This window comes from Nanorana parkeri, unplaced genomic scaffold, assembly GCF_000935625.1.
Source record: "Nanorana parkeri isolate BGI_ZX_2015 unplaced genomic scaffold, ASM93562v1 scaffold181, whole genome shotgun sequence".
NCBI lineage: Eukaryota > Metazoa > Chordata > Amphibia > Anura > Dicroglossidae > Nanorana > Nanorana parkeri.
Window position 1 is genome coordinate 1,033,794 of NW_017306449.1, and position 23,592 is coordinate 1,057,385.

Consider the following 23,592-nt stretch of genomic DNA (forward strand, 5'->3'; position numbering starts at 1 on the left):
CCTTGCAGCTCCGGGGAAGCACTGAACACTGCAACAACAAAGTGAAGGGCATTGGTAGTGCAGCTAAGACATTAATTGATGATACATTGGATAAGAATTTCACTTACAGATAATATTGCTCTTTGTTTTACATTAGGTTGACATTAAAGAGTTATGGCTTGTTCACATCAACTTGGGTGACTGATGTTTTCCAGCAACTGATCAAGGCCGGTCACCACCAGGGTCACACCGCAATGTGGGTAAGATGTATGGTGTGAAAAAATGCAGACATGCTGCTTTCAGGGCTCAGTCACACTAGATGCAGTGCGTTCCGGCCCGATTTTGCCTCGGTCCTGTGCGGTGCGATCAAAATAGTGCTTGCAGCATTTTGATCACACCGCACAGGACCGAACCGCAGGCACAATGTGGCTTGCGATCCCGTGCGGCGCATTCACTTGAATGGCCCGCCACGCCCCCTCCTGCCCCAGAGGGCGTGGCAACGGCGCCATTCACTTGAATGGCCCGCCACGCCCCCTCCTGCCCCACTAAAAAGTGAGCTGGCCGCAATGCGAGGCAGTGCTTTGTGGCCAAAATCGGGCCGGAACGCACTGCATCTAGTGTGACTGAGCCCTCACCGCAGTGCACTGTGTGGCACTGCAGATCACCGCAGTGCAGTACACCAAGTTGCTGTGCAGAGGCCTGAATGAATTGTACACTTTGTACACGCCAAATAAAGTAAAAAAAAATTTAAAAAGCTAACGGTGTTTTAGTGCATCATGCCACCTTCCCTGCCAAAGCTCACTCAGCAAACTAACCTGCATGCTAAGCCTTAGTGTTTTAGTGTGCAGGACTGAACTTAAAGGATTATTAAACCCTTGCGTATTTTTGCATATACAGTACCAACTACTAGCAAGTAGTAGATATATGCAAAAACATTAAAAAAAAGTTTCCAAAAGGGTTAAAACTTACCTGTGTCTCCGTCGTGTGCTCCCGTCCAAAGACCTGAATATTCTCGGGCGGCCGCAAAGGATCTTGGGGAGGGAGCATGTGCGGTTCAGATCTTCGGCCGGGAGACGAGGAGAGACACAAGGTAAGTCAATGCTGCAGCGTGCACCCGCACAGACTCCACGGGACAGGAAGTGCCAGGAAGAGAGAGGAGTCAGCGCTGGATCGGAGACCGGCACCAGCGCTGGAGGGACTACTGAAAACTACAGTAAAGAAGAAGATGATCGGATCAAGAGGCATCATTTAGGGTAAGTACTTACTTTAGCATTGGGGGGGTGGAAAAAAATTGCCTTTAATGTCACTTGAAGCTCATCACACACATTAGAATCTGACTGTACAATCTCCTCTAGTGCCAACTCACACCAGACGCTGCGCCAATCGCACAACGTCTGGTGTGCGGTGGCTGTTACAGTGCCGAAGCGCTGATCCCAATGCATCGCACTGTGTATTTTTTTTTTGTTAGAACTTTATTGAATTGTCACAAGTGTCGCAAATTGCCATGTCAGATTAGGTAGGTCTTCCGTTTACACAATTTTGGTAAATATAAAGTTGATTGCACAAAGATCATATGACCAGATTGTAACGTGTATGGTGACCCTTAGGGTTCGTTCACACCATCTGCTGTGACCTAGCCAATTATGCAGGTCTCTGTAGGGATACATAGAAAGCAATTGTTTTTACATCCCCCGTTCACCCCCACACTGAGGTGTGGAAAAATGCATTGTGTCTGGATTTTTTTGCAACGTACATGAACACACGTAAAATGCACATAAATGCCGCACAACTGAAGGGGAATGAACCAATCAAAGGGAAGAGGAATTTATGACACTGGAAATAGGGGGAAACGCATGAAAGACGCACATCAACGGATGTGAGACGCATGTAAACACATATCAATGCACATCAACTCACCTACGTTTTTTTGAGAGGTTTTATGCACCTTATGATGTGAATGACCCCTTAGACATATTACAAAAATGATGTAATAGAAGCCCTACTTAAAGAGGAACTCCAGCAACTAACAAAGTTAACCCTTGCAGTGGCGCTACCCCCTCACTGAAAGGGTTAACTGCTCGTTTTGTCTGAGAGATGGATTAAATAAGATATACTTACCTGATCCTCGGTCCCGTCTGGCAGCTAGACCAGTCCCTGCAGCCTCCTCACCCTGGGCGGCCTAAGCACCTGTGATGTCATCACATCTAATGCAGGTCCATTCACTTGCTTTAGACATAAGGACACCGAGGGACATGCCACAGCCAGAGTGGAGGGGGAGAGAGGCGAGTGCTGACCGCCGCAGAACTGAGGATCAGATGAGTATATCTTCTTTTATCTATCCCCGGGCCTAGACCAAAACAATCAGTTAACCCTTGTGGTGCGGGAGGGATGCAGAATGGATGAAGAGGGATGAGTGGAGGAAGAGGAGGGATGAAGAGGAATGATTGGCGTAAGAGGATGGATGTATTCTGGATGAAGAAGAACGATTGGAGGAAGGGGAGGGATATCCATCCTTTTACTCCAATCGTCCCTCTTTATTTATACAATATCCCTCCCTTTCCTCCAATCATTCTTCTTCATCCAGAATACATCCATCCTCTTACTCCAATCGTCCTCTTTATTTATACTATAGCCTTCCTCTTCCTCCAATCATTCTTCTTCATCCAGAATACATCCATCCTCTTCCTCCAATCATTCTTCTTCATCCAGAATACATCCATCCTCTTACTCCGATTATCCCTCTTTATTCATTCTGCATCCCTCCTCTCCATCCAATCGTCCCTCTTTATTTATACTATATATACTATAGCCCTCCCCTTCCTTCAATCATCCAGAATACATCCATCCTCTTACTCCAATCGTCCCTCTTTATTCATACTATGTATTCTGGATGAAGAAGAATGATTGGAGGAAGGGGAGGGATATAGTATGAATAAAGAGGGACGATTGGAGTAAGAGGATGGATGTATTCTGGATGATTGAAGGAAGGGGAGGGCTATAGTATATATAGTATAAATAAAGAGGGACGATTGGATGAAGAGGAGGGATGCAAAATGAATAAAGAGGGACAATTGGAGTAAGAGGATGGAAGTATTCTGGATGAAGAAGAATGATTGGAGGAAAAGGATGGATGTATTCTGGATGAAGACGAATGATTGGAGGAAGAGGAAGGATATAGTATAAATAAAGACGGACGATTGGAGGAAGGGGAGGGATTTATTATTGATGAAGAGGAATCGTTGGGAAAAGGGGCGGGGTGTGATATGGCTAAAGAGGAATGATTGGAGGAAGGAGAGGCGTAAAGTATGGATGGGGCGGGATACACGGTGCTAGGGGCGGGGCGCACTGTCACCGGGGCTGTCTCCTCCCGAACTATCCTCCCTCTATCCCGCCTGTGGCCGCAGTGCGGACCCCACAGCCTCCCGGCCGATGTGCCTCTACCCTGCAGCGGTATGTGTGAGAGCGATATGCACGAGGTGGTCGGTTCAGAGCCGGGCACGGAGGGACCGGAGAAGCCGGAGACCCGACGCTGCTATAGTAGTCGAATGACGGTGGAGCCGGTGATGTTCCTGGGGATGTTCTGTGTGGCTCTGCAGGGTCCTCTCACTACCCAGTACTTGTGGGAGAGGCTCAGGACTGACATCGGCTACAACGGGACCAAGACCGAGGGCTGCACCAACCTCACCGATGTGCTGGAGAAGGTGAGACGGAGACACCGGGGTGGGGCTGGACTATATGCTGGAGGTGTTCACAGGAGGTACCTGTCACTGTACACACAGCACTGAGGACCCGACTGTACACACAACACTGAGGACCCGTCACTGTACACACAGCACTGAGGACCCGTCATTGTACACACAGCACTGAGGACCCGTCACCGTACACACAGCACTAAGGACCCGTCGCTGTACACACAGCACTGAGGACCCGTCGCTGTACACACAGCACTGAGGACCCGTCACTGTACACACAGCACTGAGGACCCATCACCGTACACACAGCTCTGAGCACGCGCTGCGCCGAGGCCCCGTCACTGCGCGCACTGCGCCGAGGCCCTGTCAATAATTTTTTTTATAAACTTTTGAATATTTATATTTCATTTTTTATTAAATATTTTTATTTTGTACTTTACTTTTAGGGGCTTCGGGGAAATATTGGGGGTCTAAACAGACCCCTGATATTTCCCTTTTAAAATAAAAAAAGACATTGAGGACACAGTCCTCAATGTCTTTTTCTGTATCCCCTGTTATCAATGAACAGGAATCCTGAGTGTTCCTGTTTATTGATAACATGAGGACATGGTATGTTTACTATAACCACAACTATGAATGAACAGGAGGTGACGTAGAGCACTTCCCATTCATTCATACCATATCCATACCATGTCCTCAATTATCTACAAACACTCAGCGATCACTGATCCCTGAGTGTTTGCTCTCGCTCTCCCCTCCGACACTGTCATAGGAGGCTGAGTGAGCGGTGCAGTGAGGAGAGCTCAGCCTCCTGTGACAGCGCAGCCTCCTATCACAGTCCTGCAGAGCGGGGGAGAGACGCCGGCCACTCACAGCGCTCTCCTCCCGCAGCGCTCCGCCGGCTGTCAGTTTCTCTCCTCCCCGCTGGGACACAGAGCAGCGCCCAGAGGGGAAGAGAGAAAGAATGGATGCGCAGGAAAATGGCACTTTCGGCATTTTGCCCAAACTGCCATTTTCGGCCAAAATGTTTCGGCGCCCGATATATCGGTGCATCCCTAATATATATGGATGATCACTACGGTTGTCCAGCTCTCTTCTGAGTGCATAAGAATGTGTGCTCCACTGCATGTTTTGTGGGGAAGATTTGAATGAGAAAGCTGGGTCTGTCCTTTGTCATTACTCTACGGGTAAATATAGGAGCAGGGCTGGACAAACCCCAAAGAGCCAGGTAGCGCCTTAAATATTACAGCTGGTGCCCAACATTTCAGGGTTTCTCTAGTTGTCAATGGAGCGGTCTCCTAAAAATAATTCCTGCTGCCTCCTGGATTGACCAGACTGGCTCCTGAATTCCATATTCATTTATCCATCCCTGTTCTAAAGTCCTAACCTCTCTGCATACATTTCCTGGGTCTCAGAGGGCGGAATCTACTGATCAACATGGCAGCCAAGGAGTTAGTATTTCCAGAAAGGGAGGTCAGCAGCTGCAGCCTCCATACTATTTTCCTTTAAAAAGAAACAGCTGCCAAAGGCCATTTGTACTAACCAGATTCTCCTCTTCAGGTGTTCTAATCATTCCGCATTGCCTCTCTAGGAGGCTTTGTTTTGTTTTTGATTTTACTTTTTCTATGGTGCCAGAGCAGAAGCACCAGGCTGTAGCATTAGATCAGGTTCACGCTGAGCGTTCCATATCACTTTTTCTGCCCTAAAAAACGCTCCAAAAAATGCCCCCCTAAAATCCCATACATTTCTGTGGCCCTTTTCACATCTGAGCGTTTTGTCGCAATAAGCAAAACGCCTGCCGCTGGAAAATTACATGAGCTTTTTTTTTTTTTGGCATAAACAGCTCGTTTTGGCCCGAGACTCAATAGGGGAAAAAAAATGTGTTAGCTGTATTTTTTGCGTGTTTTACACGCGTTTGCTCATTAATATCAATGAGCTACAATCTGCTCGCAAAAATGCAGTCACCTAGGTGTGAACTCAGCCTTAAAGGGACATTAAAGTCAAAGATATTTTCCCTCCCCCAATGTTAATGTTAGCACTTACCTTGAATGATGTCTCTTAATCCGATCTTCTTCTTTCCTGTCATTTTCATTTGTCCCTCTAGCGCTGCTGCGGGTCTCCGATCCAGCGCTGACTCCTCTGTCCTTGCTGGCACTTCCTGTCCCACGGCGTCTGCATGCGGGTGCACACGTTCATAGACTTACCTTGTGTCTCTCCTCGTCTCCCGGCCGAAAATGTGAACTTCGCATGCGCCCACCCCAAGATGCTTTGCGGCCGCCCGAGATTTTTCACATTTTCGGACGGGAGCGCACAGCCGGAGACGCAGGTAAGTTTAAAGCGCTTTTGAAGGGTTTTTGTTTGTTTTTTTACACTTTTTGCATGTATATACTGCTTGCTAGCCTTAGATATATGCAAAAACACCGGAGAGTTCAATAACCCTTTAATGTGTCTCCTGCTTGAGCTTTGCCATTATAACAGACACATAACAAACTATCATATTGCTTATTTATAAAGCACGGCAGAACGCAATTGAAATGAACGTGTCTGCCTTCACTATTACTGAGTCAGTCCCAGAAAAGTATGCAGCAAAAGTTCCAAATACTCCTCTATACTTGTTCTGGGTCAGTGTCTCAAAGTATTGAAGACAAAATAGCCTGACAGCCAGAACATGGTTTCCGACGTCAGTGCTGCTCTCTGCATCATTACACTGGGCGCCATGCTGACACCCCTCAGGGGAGGGCCCGTTATATCCTACACCCACAGTATACCCTCAGCCTTCCAGGTTCAGTAATACTGGGAGAGACATGTTACAGTCTAATTGTATAATTTCCTTTAGGGCCAATTCACACCATTTGTGTGCGTTCCAGAGTGGTAGCTGCTAGAACACACAACAATCGCTCACTAAACTTCCTCTTCGATATGGGGCGTGGTGTTGCATTGAAGTCAATGGCACCACAGCCACACACCCCGCCTGCACGCGTGGCAAAGCATTGCCTGCGCACCGGTCCACTGCGAATGCAAAAAATAGAGCATGTCGCATTTTTTGCATTTGCAGTGGACTGGAACGCAGGCAATGTTTTGCCAAGCGTCTAATCACAATGCAAAACTATCGCAGCTACCACTCTGGAACGCACTGCAATTGGTGTGAATGTGCCCTTAGATGTACTAACAAGTATGTTTTGCACTGGCCTGTCTGGATGTTTTAGGGGGGTATGATCAGGGTATATTGTGTCAGAGAATCGGTATTAAAAGTGAGGATTGCAGCCTGAGGGACCTTTTTTAAGGAAAAAAATAATTAGGCCACAGTTGGGCTTTAAAAAAAAAGTTTACAAAAAGGTTAAAACTGACCTGTGTCTCTGACGCGCACTCCCATCCAAAGACCTGATGATTCTCGGGCTGCCGCAAAGGATCATGGGGTGGGCGCATGCGCAGTAGAGATCTTTGAGCGGAAGAAGAGTAGAGATGTAAGTCAGTGCAGGCAGCCTGGCAGAATGCACTCACACAGACACCGTGGGACACAGAAGACACAGCAGTCAGCACTTGATCAGAGACCAGCATCCCCCCTGAAGGGACTGCTGAAAACTACTGGAATGAAGAAGATGATCGGATCCAGAGACATCATTTAAGGTAAGTCCTTAAAGCAGCATGGGGGGGGATTTGACTTTAATGTCACTTTAAGCCACTTAGGGCTAGTACACACCAAGCGCGTTCCAGGAGCAGAGCAGTTACAGACCAGATCAAAACTGCGTCCAATGTATTCCAATGGTATTTTGGGCTCTAGTTCACACCGCAGCGTTCAGTTCCAGAGCATGTAAAAAAAACTGCAGCCAGACCTGTTTTTTCCTGCTCTGGAACGCATACAAACGCACTGATAGCCCATTTTAGGCTTAAAACAAAAACTGTGCCAACGCGGCGTGTGCAGAAACTCATGCAGATCTGGTCCGCATTTGGTGTAAACAAGCCCTTAGAGGGGAAGAGTTGGAGTGGACAGTTTCAGCACCAGTTTTTATCTTAGCAGTAGCAATTGACAGCAAACCTGTCAGGTTACATTCTTTCTTGATGAGAGGAAAGTGACAGAGATTAGATTTGAGCGTGGATCTTGATATCTAATGTCTTTGGCTGAGTACCAGTATGTGTTTTAGCAGATGCAGGGGATTTTTGTACTTGTTCCAGAATTTACATATTCATGCTTGAAACAATCATAATGGTTGAAACCAATGGCTTGTTCAACCATCTGCGTTTAAAAAAAGGCCAGCGCAGCCCTAACGCAAGACAAGTCAATTTGCCTTGTTCACACCACTGCGTTGCGGTTGTGTGCTCCTAAAGTGACACTAAACTCAGGCGTTAAATCTTAAAAATACATTTCAAGTACCTTAACTATTAATAAAAATGTATCTTATTTGTATATCACTCGGCTGTAGGTCCTCAAATCATCTCTGAATTGGTGCTGACACTGTCCTTCCTTCTGGAGGGTGGTTACTTTTGTTCTCCATGGTCCCTGTGTGTGTTGTAAAGTAGCCATCACTCCAAGCTCGCTCCTGTGATGGACTACAATCTCAATACAAATTACTTAACCATACATGAGATTGTAGTCCATCACTGTAGTGAGTTTGGAGTGGTGGCTACTTTATAACACACACTGGGACCATGGAGAACAAAAGTAGCCACCCTCCAGAAGGAAGGACAGTGTCGGCAACAGTTCATGCCCGGTTCACACCTGGGCGATCCATGACCGCGCGGCAATGTGCACAAAACCGAGCGGATGGCTGCGCGGTCACGAAATCGCACACACCACAGCTGATCACGCTGGTGGTGCCATTCTTTTCTAATGCTTCGGCAATCAGACATCATCGCGGCTGACAAAGGTATGCGGTGCGTGTTGCAAAAAAAGATACTTGTACTCTTTTTTTCATCAATTGCCGCGCGGATATAATCAGGGCCGGATTTATCACAAGGCCCGGCCTTGGGGCAGCAGGGAGTGAGGGGCAGCAGGGGTGTGGAATTCTTATCTCCCGAGGCCCAGGACATGCAGTTCCAAGCACCGGGTGGGTAGTTGTTTTCTACATTTAGCCCTGCTTCGAGCAAGCAGGGCTAAATGTAGAGCGTGGAAGTCGCCACTTGTTTTCTACAAGTGATCCCTCCTGGCAATGTCGCAGAGATCACTTGTATGCAGCCTGCAGGTCTGCCATTCTTCATGCGGGGGGGGTTTAGGCAGGTAGGGGGGCGCATTGGGGGCAGCAGAGAGAGTAAATCCGGCCCTGGATATAATCCCATTGAAATCAACCGCACATGATCGTACGGTCCTGGGACGCATGTCCCGGGATCGCCCAAGTCTACACTTGGCCTCAAATGATTTGAGGATCCACAGCTGAGTGATACACAAATAAGATACATTGCTGTTAATAAGGTATTTGAATGCATTTTTGAGATTTAACTCCTGAGTTTAGTCTTGTTAAAAACAAAAAAAATACAACATGCAGTACTTTATTTTAAACTTAACACAGTACAACTGCACCGCACTGAGGTGAGCCCATAGAACTTAACCACTTGCTTTCTGGGGCCAATTTCTTACTATTTGCGCACACACGATAAAATCTGATTTTGGGAGGGGGGGCATCTAGAAAAAAGCTTCAGACCCCCAAACGATAATATATTTTCTGAACGCAGAGGCTCTGTAGAATAATAAAAATGCTGGTTGCAATGTTTTATGTATTTGCACAAATGTTTATCAAACTAGTATTTTTAGGATCAAATACACAAATAAAATTTAGTGCACAGAAACAATATAATACCCAATTTTGTTAATAAAATATAATGTATAAGACGAGGTCACACCGGGTAAATGGATACCAAACATGTCAAGCCTTAAAATTGCGTTTGCCCGGGAAACCGCAAAAAACGACAATACCCAAATTTTCACATAGGCGAGCAGTAAAAACTTTTAAAACGTCATCAGTTTAGTGCTGACAGTGATTGATGGCCCTAGAATTATTGCTCTCACTCCAACGTTCGCGACTATATGTAACGTGTGGTGCAATTTTCATTTTGATGCGTGTTTTGAGTTGTATGTGCGTACACGTGGGGGACTTTAAAACATTATTTATTTTTTTGCATTTTTTTTTTTGTTTACATGCTTTTTATTTTTTTTTTACACTCAACTTTATTGCTATCGCATAGGGGGCTAACAAGTCCCATATGTAATAGCAATTATAATGTGACAAGTCCTCTTTATGGAGACATCAGGGGTCTTTCAGATCCCTAATGTCACCTTGGGACCCCAAAGAAGCTGATGAAGCAGAGATCTGCTTCACCAGCTTCTTCTCACTCTGAGAGCCTGAGAATGCGCCCAGTGACACCGGAAGTGGTGTAATACACATCACTTCTGGGTCCAGTGATCAGGGGCTAGAAGCCTGCTGATCTCCCTCCGATTTATAAGGGGAGACCCGCTGTGCCGCTCCTGGGCTCGCACTGAGGACAGCGAACCCCGGGGTAGCCGGCGGAGGAGGAGAGGGCAGCACATTCTGCTGTACCGTACAAGCGAACCGGCGGCAGTAGACGCTGGATTGCTTGTATCTGAACATCAATCGCCTGCTGTTTAAAACGTTTTGGTATAACTACTTCAGGACAGGATGTTTTTTGACTGTGGGCGTCCTGAAGTAGTTAATGAAATGTCACTTCTGACATTTCAATAAAGTTTTATAACTAGAAAAAAGAAAAGAAACCGTGCCATACAGCTCGATCTAGCTCATTGGTACTGCATGGGAACATGCACACCAGCAGCCGTGCGGTTGAACTTGGCTGCTGATGTGAACAAGCCCTAAGAGAAGGGCCACAGCCTGTTAATATAAAGGCCTAATGTATGTGGACAGATGGTCATGAGCGTGCATGTTGCATACTTTCTCAACCAGGAAGTTTGCCTCCATCTTCTGACCTCTGCCATGCTAACGCTCCTGATGCCATGGTACATGGAGTGTGATGTGAAAACACATCATGGACCCAAATATGAAGGGTGCTCAAAATATAAAGGAGGGGCTTTTTTGTTACTGTTGGGAGACCACTGACATTTCCCTTTTGAAAAAGAAATTGAGGACACATCCTCAATCTCTTTTTCTGCAGCCTCTGTTCTGAATGAATGGAAAGCACTCAGTACAGAGGCTTCCCATTCATTCACAAACTGGTGATAGTAAATATTTACTATCATTCAGTTATGAATGGGTAGAAGCCTCTGTACTGAGTGCTTCTAGCCATTCAGAAACTCATGAATGAACAGGAAGTGATGTAAGCACTTCCTGTTCATTCATAACTTGGGACACATAATACTATGTGTCCCCAGTTGTTTACAAACTTTGGAGTGATCAGCTGATCGTTCCAGAGTTTGTTCTGCACACAGAGGATCGGTAAATATCAGATATTTACCAATCCTCCGCTCTGCCACTCAGAGCCGCTGTCATCTTGAAACTGACAGGATGACAGCTGCTCCACTCTCCTCCCCGCTGGGCCATCCTAACAGCTGAGGTTCCTCTTTCCTCCTCTGCTCGGCCATCCTGATTAAAGCGGCTGCCATGTACTCCTAGTCCCTTCACTCTGCTACTCCCTGTGTAATTTCCTGTAGACTTCTATAGGCATCTACAAGGTCATCTACAATGCCTGTGTAGTGCAGTTGTCTGATTAGATCTACATTGGATGGGTTATTAAGGTAGCCCTTTGCACTGTAAAGGCGATGGTAAGATTTGGTTGTAATGTATACGGTCTGCTTTAGGCCAATGCTGACCCGGTACACTGGCAATGTAGTACTCGGGTAGGCTGGATGTAGACATGAATGCGTCTTTTTCCCAGCTGGAAAAGTACAGCGATCAGTCACCGATGTGCAAAGTTAATGTCTGAACACGGCCCTTGGACCCACTTCACGCTTGTGTGCTTTCACTTGCAGGAAAGAACATTAACAGTAAATTCCAATGCTGATAACGAATCTGTACACATCTTTGTGCTGATATCGTATTATTGTTGGGGGACAGAAAAACACACTTTTTAGGATGCATCTTTTGACATGCTGTAGGTGTCTGACATCCAAAGAATAGCATCCTTGGAGGTTTTTGTCAAACTGTGGAAGACTTTGTCAGGTCTGATCACTGTACCAGTATAAATCTAAGGTTAGGATTAAATGGCTTTATTATGCCGTGGTTGATATTCGTGTACCTAAACTCTCCACATTTATGTGTAATAATTAGCCTTTTATAGCATGACTTTGTTTATTGAGGATCAAACATCAAAACCCGGCCTGAGTCATCAGATATTTTATACTGATTGTATTTGGCAAACCTGCAAGTGAACAATTACTTAGTAAGCAAATTAACATACCATGTTCTAATTATTTAATGTCTCGGTGTACAGCCACCTACTGTAGGGCTTGTGCATTCTGTGCTTGTGTGTTATTATTAGACAGGTTTAATAAAGCGCCAACAGTTTGCGCAGCGCTTTACAATATAAGGAAGACATTACAATACAATTCAAGACAAGATGGTAAGGAGGGCCCTGCCCCCGAGGGGTTAAGTGCCATTTAGCACAGGCAGGATTTAAAAAAGTGATCTTTTAGTTCTGGGTGTATGGTGTTTGCTTGAATCCTCCACCAGCTTTATTTTGTCTGCAACTCTGATGAAATGGTCTCTGCACTTCTCATCTCTCCCCATTTTCTATAGCTTCACTCTGCCTGGTGTTCAGCTTTAACAAAATCTCCAACTTGCAGACAGCTAAACACATGATTATTACATATATGTGGATAGGTTTTTAAGAACAAAAAAATGTCTCAGCCAATCTTGTGATCCAGGAACTCCTGCCATACAACATAAACACATCCTACACTCCCTGAGACCACTCTGAAAATTACACAGCAGTTAATCAATGCAGCCTGGTCTATGACCTGTCCCAGCCTATAATGGCTCAATGAAGGGGCAGTATCACACCAGTGAGATCATCTCTCTCTTCTCTCCTCCTCGGTGTTAGGCAGCACTGTTCAAGGCAGTAGCCTTTCAGTACTGCCATTTCTTTTTCTAGTCTGTGCCTTTTTTTTTTTTTTTTTTTATGGGATTCATTACAAGTAGTCACTGGTTGCATATCCACCCAATAAACCTTACTGCAGGCAGACTGCCCATTACTTTAGCTGGCACCATGCCACTCCATTCCTCTGCCCAAACCATAGATCTAAACTTTTGTACAAGCTCCCCATTCACAACTTTTGGTAGGGTTATTGACCTGCTCTTCTCTGATGTGACCATGTTTGGGCCGGGAAATTGTCAAGAGCATTGCACCCTGGACTGAAGGATAGAGGGCCACGTGCTTCCCCATAGCCAGAAACATTGGAGTAGAGTGGCAGAAGAGAGAGACAGCGAAGGTGAGTATCAGTGGGTGGTGGGATGGTGTAAGAAGAGAACCTGTCTCTTTGACCTGAATAGGCACAGAGTGACAGATTCCCTTTTGAAGACCCTTTCAGTGTTGAAGCATATCATTGCAGGGCTTGCAGTTATTTTAAGTAAACTGTTAGCAGATATTCATGCAGATTAAGGCCAAACCTTTTCCCTTTTAAAGCTACAGTCAACAGTGGCATCATAAAAATCTGTATTCAGCTGCAGCTGAAAGTGCTTTAAAGCAGCGGTCACCAAATGGTGGTCTCTGAGAAAATGTTGGTGGTCCCCGGGCACTCTATCAGCACTGCCACTCCTGCAGACACACCCGCACCTATGTGTATGTATGTATGTATGTATACTGTATGTATATATAGATGTGTGTGTGTGTGTGTGTGTGTGTGTGTGTGTGTGTGTATATATGTGTGTGTGTATATATATATACGTTTGAGATACTTGCTGTACATGATTGTCTGCAGGCTAGCGTGAGAGGAAGCCTCTGTGAACTAGGCCTGCCTCAGCAACAGTCATCTCATGGCCTCTTTGCTTTTGTATGTAATTACAAATAATATTTGTTATGTTTACTTGCACTGTTATACTTTATTTTGATCTGCTTCTCTTTATTCTTAGGAAGTGGAAAAGCAAACTTCACACTGGAGTCTTTACTTAAACCTGAGTGGATTGATCGTTGGCCTGTTCTCAGTGACTCTCCTGGGTCCATGGAGCGACCATGTGGGACGTCGCCCAATACTCATCCTTCCCTTCATTGGACTGACCTTGCAAGTTGGCGTATACCTGTTGGTTATGTACCTAGACCTGCATGTTGGCTATTTATTAATTGGACGCATTCTTGGTGGCCTCACTGGTGACTTCAACACCATACTAGCTGGCTGTTTTGCCTACATAGCAGACATCACAGATCGTGATTCGCGCACATTCCGAGTTGCTGTATTGGAGGCATGTCTAGGTATCGCTGGAATGGTGGCCAGTATCATTGGTGGGTACTGGCGAAATAGCCAAGGCTACATTTACCCATTCTGGCTTGCATTGGCTGTTAATATCTTCACAGCTTTCTATGTTTACTTCTGTGTCAGGGAGTCAGTAAAAGACAAGAAGCCATCAAGATTGATTACTCCCAAACACTATAAGACCGTCTATCAGCTCTTCGCTTTGCCTGGAGAAAATAAAAGACGAAACAAGCTTTGGCTCTACGGTTTGGCTCTCCTATTGGTCGTAACGGTTCACATGGGAGCCAAGGACCTGATGGTGATTTATGAGCTCAGCTTTCCTCTCTGCTGGGACTCTTTCTTGATTGGCTATGGATCAGCAGCGGAGCACCTGACGTATCTCAGTAGCCTGGCCGGACTGCGCCTGTTCCAGCTGTTCTTAGCAGACGGCTGGGTGGCAGAGTTGGGATTCTTATCCAATATCACGGGCCTGGTAGTCTTCTCTGTGGCCTCTACCACTCCAATTATGTTTACAGGTGAGATAGTATGCCATGAAAACTTCAGGTTTACTGTAAATACATTTTCTTTAAGTATGAATACAATGTGGTAAGGGTAATTAGCCATATACACTATGAAAGGGTTTGTTTGCTATACTTATCCTTGGAAAGCTTTATATAACTTGATGAGCCAGCTTTGCAACCGATTGTGCTCACATACAGCATTTTTGGCCCTTTTTAAGTTGCATCTTTCTTATTTAGGGTATTGGATCAGGGTACTTTGTATCCTGTGTAAATATCCCACAATTAAATAGCAGATTTGACAATATTTGTTAAAGTGAACCTGTGACGGCAGAATTGTACGACCTGTAGTTACTAACATGGCTTCATCTTCATTTTGGCTTTACTACCTAATCAGTCGCTGGCCTGGAACAAGCATACAATTAAATATGTCCAGTGAGTCTCTAGTAAGTGAAACCAGGATCATTAGTCAGCCCTGGAGCCTGTACCTTTAACGAGAGTTCTGCCATATTTGTATCCTCAGAGGTTCACTTTAAAAGCATGTACCTGCTGTGAATGTGTTTTACAGGGCAGTCTTGAGGAAAAAGGGTGTGGGAAAACAACCCCGATGCCAACCTTTCCCTACTCATAAACAGGGTTTCACTTCAAAGCTGCCAATGGTGTAAGCTTTCAGCTAATACTAATTATCAGCATTGATATTCAGTGTGCCAGCTTTGAATATTACGAATCTTGATGGTTATTGCACATAATGAGGACCACACTAACAGACCAGCATATGCTCAGAAGCCCAGCTGTAAGCACACCTTAAAGCGTATGTAAACCAAAAAAAAAGACTTAGGGTACGTTCACACCAGATGCAGTGCGTTCCGGCCCGATTCTGGCCAGAACACATTGGATCGCATTGCGGCCGGCTCGCTATTTTGTGGGGCAGGAGGGGGCGTGGCGGGCCATTGAAGTGAATGGCACCGTAGCCACGCCCTTCGGTCGCAATGCGATCATCCACATGGGATCGCAAGCCACATTGTGCCTGCCGTCCGGTCCAGTGCGGTGCGATCAAAATGCTGCAAACACTATTTTGATCACACCACAGGCACAATGTGCCTTGCGATCCCGTGCAGACGATCGCATTGCGGCCGGCTACACTGCTATTCACTTCAACGGCCCGTCACGCCCCCTCCTGCCCCACATAATAGTGAGCCGGCCGCAATGTGATGCAGTGCGTTCTGGCCAGAATGTGAGCTAGCCCTTAAAGTGACACTAAACTCAGGAGTTAAATCTTAAGTAAAATGCATTTAAGTACCTTAACTATTAACAAAATCGAATCCTCTCTGATTTTGTGCTGACACTGTCCATTCTTCTGAAGGATGATTACTTTTGTTCTCCGGGTGGGTGGGTGCTGTAGAGTAGCCACTGCTCCAAGATCACTCCTGTGATGGACTACAATCTCATGTTTAGATTACTAATTTGTATTGAGATTGTAGTCCATCACAGGAGCGAGCTTGGAGTGGTGGCTACTTTACAACACACACAGGGACCATGGGGAACAGAAATAGCCACCCTCCAGAAGGAAGGACCGTGTCAGAACCAATTCAGAGATAATTTGAGGATCTACAGCTGAGTGATACACACAATACATTTTTGTTAATAGTTGAGGTCCTTTAGTGCATTTTTTTTAGATTTAACTCCTGAGTTTAGTGTCACTTTAATTGTGTATCGTTTATTAAATCCGTATTGGGAGGACTGTGCTGCAAGTGCTAGTATCTAGTTTTGTTTATGTAATGAGGAGAAATGACAAGCTGCTAGTTGTATTTTATGATTGCTCACTGTCATTAAGCATACACACAGCTCACACATTGCATAACTGTGCTGAATGTGGTTTTCCTGTGCTATTCTATGTAATGTTTTGTCTACTAACGTTGCGGTAAAGCTTCATTTGCTCTAACCTGCCAAACCTGTTTTCTGTAGTTTACACAGGCTTTAATGGAGAGATGCATTCAGGGCTTGTGACTGCAGGCAGTATTTTGTCCAACTTTCAATACTCTCCTAGGGGCAACAGTGAAAGTCAACTGACCTGAAGCATCTGCATGAATATAACCTAACTGCAGAACTGAACTGCTTGACTTAATTATGATCTGGCCAGGCAGCTTAGGGTGCTTGCAAATCAATCCTGTTGTGAATTTGGAGTCCTCCTGGATCCTAGACCTAGGTTGTACATGGGGCCTCCACTTCTGCTCAAGTTGAGCTTAAGCGCACCCCACCCCATCTTGAATGAGAATCATTCAACTGTTAAATGGCAGAGCCTTCACTGAAGCTCTGGAATATGACTTGGCATGGAACTTGGCACCAAGATGTTGGAGCCTAATCTCGACTATTGTACAAAATGTGACCCCCTTCTTACAGCCTAGGCCTAGAATGCATGTGTCTGAGTGGCAGAGTAGCAGCGAGTATAAACTCTTCACTACTATGCTAATGTACCAATATTCCGCAAACCTGCGTGAAATAAAAATGGAACAAAAATGGTCTGGGAACTCCATTACTGTACATACTTCAGGATTGTCTGACGGTTAATTGACAAGACCATCTAAATTGTACGTAAGATTCAATCTCCTGTATACCTAGTAAGATTAACAAATTAAGTGAAGAGTACATTTTTTTATTTTGTCTCGTAGGTTACGGGTTACGTTTCTTTTCAATGGCGACTACTCCAGTAATCCGTTCTAAGTTGTCGAAACTGGTGGAAGAAGGTGAACAAGGTAATGCTACCTGGGGAAAACCATCTATTGACGTAAATACAGTAAACATTGACCTGATAGCAGAGCCTTGGTCTCTGGCATTGTTTAACCAGCACGGTAAAAGCTAATCAGTTTACATTAAAACGTATGCGTTGACCTGAAGTCTCCAGAAAATCCAAAGGTCTCTGCATTCCTGACAATCTTTTCTAGCAGTTTTATTTCCAGCATGTGTTTCTTGTAAATCACAGCTGAATAAGGAACTGCGTTTGTGGTATTCAGGTCGGATATGGGCATGTAATGTTGGCAGTTATGTAATAGCTGGCTCTGTAATGTGATTGCAGAATAGTGTTAGTGTATTTTGTGGTTCTCAAAAGCCAATAGCGCATTGTGTTCCTTCTAGATTACTATCGGCTATGCAGGCTGCCCTTGAATGGATTTGTGGTATATTAAAAACATGCTGTAGGCGATAAGGCATTCTTTGCACATCTGACCACACACTTCTGTCCACACAAATATCTGTTATGCAGCAGACATCCTACTATATTTTATTCTTCATAATATGAAAGTAAGTGTGTGCCCAAGCAAACAAGCACACGTCAACTTCTGGTACATTTGAGGTGGACGGACTAATGTGACTTTCACTAACTAAATTGATAATGTGTGTGGTGGTTGCTATGGGACACCTGTGTTTTTGTGTTGTGATTTAACAGACCATTATGTGTCATTATGAGCCAGGTTTACCATTTATAAAAATGCAGTCTTCATTGCTATACTTTACAGTATCAGGTTTGTCAGAAAAGCTAGGATTTAGGGAGACTCGCTTTGCCTATTCAAGGTTTCAGGTTCTATTGTAAGAACAACCTCCACCCTCTGGTAATCTTCCCTCATGCTCCCTCCTCTGTCAGCTGTGGACCTGACCCTGTGTAAGCTCTGTGTCTGGTGGTGTCTGAGCTTACATAAGATTAACGTTTCTTTCCTCCTTCCTCCTCCACACTGTTTAGTCCTGCCAATTGGCCTGAATGGGCAAAGTGACAGATCTTCCTATACTTGTTAGTGGAGTTTTCTTTCTTGTCCTTTGAGGGTCCTAGGAAGTCCTTTTATCTTTCAGGTTGTACTGTCGCCTACAGGAGGATTGGACACTGGCAAACAAACATTTGTAGGCCAGCCCAGGATAACCCCTCACTACCTGCATGCCTTAGTTTTTATATAACGTCCTAGGAGAATGGACCTCTTTTCTAAAGCTGTTTGTACGCTAAGACTAACTTTTTTTTAATTTAAATTTTTTTTTCTTGCACCCTATTAATTTTCATCCACTGCTGGAGCTTCCTCTCTTCAAATCCAGCTTTCCGGTGTGGTTTTTCCTGAGCCTGGCTTTTAGAGTACCACATCCTTGCCACACTGGACTGGACTTGCGGAGATAGTATGGAAGTGACCTATGGGAACTAAGCTCCGTGTAGGGCACTTTTATTACTCCATTCTGGTCAAATGTAGCTGCGGATTGCTCTCCCATTCAAAGCTGTTGGCATTGCTTCAGAGCTCTCTTAAGACTAGCTTAGTGTGTAGGCTGGCCACGCTGAACATTAGCACGTGTCACTTCGGTACATTCCTGCTGCCCACCTACAGTGCCTTTGGTCGCCCAACTCTCACCTGCTAGCAGCTGTCCAGATTTTCATGAGTATGTGAGTCCTTTCCTCTTACCTTGAGCACATACTGTATGTTTCCTCACCACAACAAAGTCACAACCTGTTTGATTTTAGACACGAGGGGACAGTTCCTGCTTCACTGGGTACCCTCACATTCTAATAACAGTTCTGGGGTTACTTGCAGCATTCCTTCTGACAGTGCCAACGTCTGCAGCCTGGAATCATGTTATCTTCTGATCTTAGAGTCTGTTCTGTCCCAGGAGGCCTCCTTGGCTCCATTGGGTTTGGCTGGACTCTGACTCCTCCCTCGGCTGAGGTCTTTGTTAAAGGAGAACTATGAGATGAGTGATTTCCACCAATGAGACTGTCACAGGTCGGCTCAGTAGATCGGGAGGTGAGCGAACACATACCAGGATCGCTCACCTCTCGATCCTGTCACGGCTCTCTGCCGTGACAGGGGGGAGGGGCTGGATTCCCCTCTCCCTGCTCCGATCTGCCAGCGCTGACTGGCGGAACGGACGGGGAGGGGGCCGGTACAGCTGGCTCTGCCTCTAGATAGGCAGAGCCAGCTGTCACTCACACAGCTGGGCGGATCCCGTCATCTACGTCGGGATCCGCTCCGGCTGCGGCGTCTCAGTATACCGTGAGCTGTAGCTCGCGGTATACTGGGCTTAGGGTAACGGGAGGACGCTAGTTTGTGTCCTCCCGTTACCCTAAGGAGAACTATGGGGAAAAGCCCTGACCCCATAGTTCTCCTTTTAAGATTTTATGACTAGATTACCCAGTTATTTGCTGACTCGAATAGCAGAGGCCCTTTCCTGCAGATTCTAGATCTGATTTGTCTTAACTATTGGCCACGGAGACCCTGTCTGGTTCTGAGATGCTCCAGTCCTTGACTGATGATCTTGTCCCTGAGGAGTTGCAGTCAACTGCCATTACTCCAAAACTAAAGGAGACCATTTTGGCTCTTAATTGATCATTTAGAACTCCTAAGGCAGTGAAGACCTTTCCTGTGCATCCACTTTTCCAACTATTTTTTTATGGAGATTGGAAACATCCTCACAAGCTTTTTGCTCCTCATAAATATTTGTATCCATTTTATGCAAAAGTGCTCTATCTCCACTGTGTCCCACCTTAACAGGATTCTTATTGTTCTGGTAGAGGATATGCCTGTCTTTAAGGACCCAACCAATAAGTGTAACCCTTTCTAGAACTTTTTTCACGCTGACTGCCACTTTCCCTTCCAGTTCTAGCTGTGACCAAATCCATTAACCCGTTTGCTGACACTGTATGGATAATGTGGGATACAGTGGCACCAGGCCCTTCAATTAGACTCCCGTTTGCTCTAGCAGCCAGAAGTTTGCTTACATGTGTAAAGCTGACTGTCGTCTTTACACTGGAAGTGATTTGGGCTTCTGTAAAGCCAGACTACCCCCGCTATGTATCCCAGGCTCTGCTGCCCCTTCTGTGGTCCTGGGAGGACGATTGCTCTTGTGTGCCCAGACCAGCATAACGGGTGTAGGCAAGTGGGGCAGAGTGCTGAATGAAGTCCAAAGCGACACACTAGCTTCAAGTAATGTTTTCAGGAATGACTTGGTTGATTTGCATCCATAATAGGTTCTATTGCTGAGTGTTTTTTAATTTTTTTATTTTAACTATCAAAGGTAATCTAACCCTTTTAGGTTTATGGCTTGTGTCTCAGTGAGTACTGTTTTTGGATGTAATATTGAGCTAAAATAAGCCCAAATCTATTAGAATATGCGGACTAGACTGTCCAGAGCAGGGGTAGCCAAACTCCGGTCCTCCAGCTGTGGTGAAACTACAAATCCCATGATGCATCTCTCTCTGGGAGTCGTGGCTGTGAGAATCTTGCAATGCCTCATGAGATTTGTAGTTCCACCACAGCTGGAGGGCCGGAGTTTGGCTACCCCCTGGTCCAAAGCTTTGTGTTCTGGTGGGTTAAAGAGCATTTGGGTGAGCTGATTCCACTGATTATGCAAGGTGTTTTTTTTTCCCCCAGTTTATTTACATTGTTTTAATTTGAGTTAGATCATATGATGTCCTTTTGTTTGTAACAATTTGCAAGTATAACAGAAGGAAGTTGTGCTATTTATGTCTCTATAATCCTCAGGTACTTTATTCTCCTTTGTGGCCTGTGTAGAGGTCATCTCCTTCATACTCGCCACCACCATCTTCAACTCCTTGTATCCTGCTACACTGTATTTCATGAAAGGCTTCCCCTTCCTGTTTGGAGCAATGGTCCTCCTCATCCCAGTTGGAATAATTGGGTAAGTGCAACTCATTAGCAATAATAAGTAGGGAAACTTGTCTGAGCGATGAGTTTACAGGAAGCGTGAAATGTTTATGAGAGCATTAGTTTAGTCATCGGTGTAATAATACGTCTGGTGATCTGATTCAGCGTAAGAAAATCAGCACACATTCTTAACTGTTTAATCCTTTGTTATTTTAGATGTGTACCTAATGTGCCACCCTTTTCCCACACACACACACACTTTAAGGCACCATGAGTTTGAGTGTTAGCAGCTTGACAAATATTTCTATGTATGTGTTCACATATTCAGGATGATTTAAAAGGCTGAAAACATATTGTTGTAGCCTGTAGCAATCAAGACTGCTCTGAACTTACTGTTGTCTGGTTGCTGTTGAGGACTGCATATTATTTATTGGCCTACGCTCCGGAAATCGTAATGTTCCTTCAGAAATTAAATCCCTTTTAGTCATTTTAACCACTTCAGGACCACAGATGTTTCCCTTACAACTGTAATAGATTTAAATGGTCATTGCTGTAAAAATATAAATACAAGCGCCCTGTAAAAGAAATATAACCCTTACCTTTCTGGCAGGCAGTGAGTCAAACCTTGCCCTAAACCTAATAACCTTGCCCTAATAAACCTTACCCTCTCTGATCTCTGACACTTTGGGGTGTGTCGGATACTTGGTCCTCCCCACTATATACTGTGGTTCCCCCTGCCAGCTGCTACATCAGTCCTGTGTCCTAATGTATTGCCTTCACTGGATAAAGGTGAAGGAAGTCTCATATGGAAGGGATGAGGGCAGGTAGAAGGAAGGTTGATGATCTGTAGCGGGAATGCTCTTCTGTGGTAATCGTGGAATTGACACGTTTTCAGTGCAATCAGTATTCATATTTATTGATAAGGGGTTTCAGAAGTGACAGGTTCTTATGAAGTCATTGGTTAGGCTGGGTATTCACAAGTAGAATTTAGGTTCTAAAAATTCATTTTTGGAACGTTCGTTTAGTTTATGCGAATAGTTAAAGGAGAACAATGAGGCGAGTGAATCACTCAGCCTCATAGTTCTAGCCGACCTGTGACAATGAGACTGTCACAGGTCGGCTCAATAGATCGGGAAGTGAGCGAACACATACCGTTGCTCGCTCACTTCTCGATCCTTCCCCTGCAGAGAGCCATGACTGTCACTCATGGCTCCCTTCAGAGATTTCCCCGCTCCCATCCTCCAGCGCTGACTGGCGGAACGGACGGGGGAGGGTACAGCTGGCTCTGCCTCTAGATAGGCAGAGCCAGCTGTCACTCACGCAGCTGGGTGGATCCAGACAGTAATGTCAGGATCCGTTCCGGCTGCGGCGTCTCAGTATATCGAGAGCTGTAGCTTGCGGTATACTGAGCTTTGGGTGACGGGAGGACGCTAGTTTGTGTTCTCCCGTTACCCTTAGAACTATGGGGAAAAGCCCTAACCCCATAGTTCTCCTTTTAATGGCGTTAAATTGACGATCGATTTCAAAGGAGCATGATGGAAAAATTTTTGTCTTTTTATCACATGAACATTCGTACAAAAATCTACTGGTCTATGACCAGCTGTACGGTGCTTTGGGATACAGTCTTTATGCATTTGATTTAATTTTCTTCTTAATTTTTTTCTTTTTAATTCGTCTTTTAGGTCTCTGGAAATGTTTGGCCAGAACCCAGTATATAGCCAGTTTGCTGAGATCTCCTAAAACCATTCCTCAGATGAGTGCACTACTCTTCAACAAAGAAACTTGTGACCGATTTGTGGCTTCATCGTAGGCCAAGCACTTCAAATCAGATGTTTACAAACATGAAAAATGTAAAAATCTCAGATGTTCAGTGTCTTTCCTACCTGCGGCTATTTTACCATGCAGCACTTGACTGAATGAGGTGGATAGGATGTCCAGATGCACAGTGATGGGGTTGGTCAAGCTATCCATGCATGGAGTTCTTCAGCTTGTATACTTTCCCTCTTCCCTCCAGCCATGTGTGGTTAGGTGTCTGCTTTCCTTGGTACAGCCATGTATTAGTGTCTTGTCACGTTAAAGGATGCACTAACTTAGGCATATGTTATGGCAAGATTTAGTAAGGGATGTAGCATTGTGTAACGTAACTAAAGAACATGTGTACAATGTTTCATTTTACTTTACAGTGTGTTTAATTTTAATGTAAAAAAAAAAGTATACAACATACAAACCTATAACCCATAATCAAGCAGAACTCCACACCTGTCTGTCTGTCGGTCTCCAAAGTAGGTATAGGTCTTGCAGCGGAGATGTGAAACACCGAGTTCTGTCGCAATATTGACAATAAAATTCAGATGCTTTGACTTATTTGCCCTGCAAGACCCATGCCTCTATATCTACTTTGGATTTGTATGGCTGTTTGTGAATGAGCA

General features: G+C 45.0%; 1 protein-coding gene across 1 annotated transcript; it reads left to right on the top strand.

Annotated features, from left to right (window-relative positions):
• The first annotated feature begins 3,318 nt into the window (after window positions 1-3,318).
• On the top strand, window positions 3,319-23,353 carry SLC46A1 (solute carrier family 46 member 1). Its single transcript, XM_018555000.1, has 5 exons — window positions 3,319-3,680; window positions 13,700-14,552; window positions 17,204-17,287; window positions 21,041-21,197; window positions 22,846-23,353. Exons 1-5 carry the CDS (start codon window positions 3,432-3,434, stop codon window positions 22,901-22,903), a joined length of 1,401 nt encoding a protein of 466 aa, XP_018410502.1. The 5' UTR covers window positions 3,319-3,431; the 3' UTR covers window positions 22,904-23,353.
• The last annotated feature ends 239 nt before the right edge of the window (window positions 23,354-23,592 follow it).

Coding starts and splice junctions, on each gene's coding strand:
- SLC46A1 (XM_018555000.1), top strand. CDS start 3,432: ATGTGTGAGAGCGATATGCACGAGGTGGTCGGTTCAGAGCCGGGCACG. Junction 14,553..17,203: donor CACTCCAATTATGTTTACAG/GTGAGATAGTAT, acceptor TTTGTCTCGTAG/GTTACGGGTTACGTTTCTTT. Junction 17,288..21,040: donor GGTGGAAGAAGGTGAACAAG/GTAATGCTACCT, acceptor TATAATCCTCAG/GTACTTTATTCTCCTTTGTG.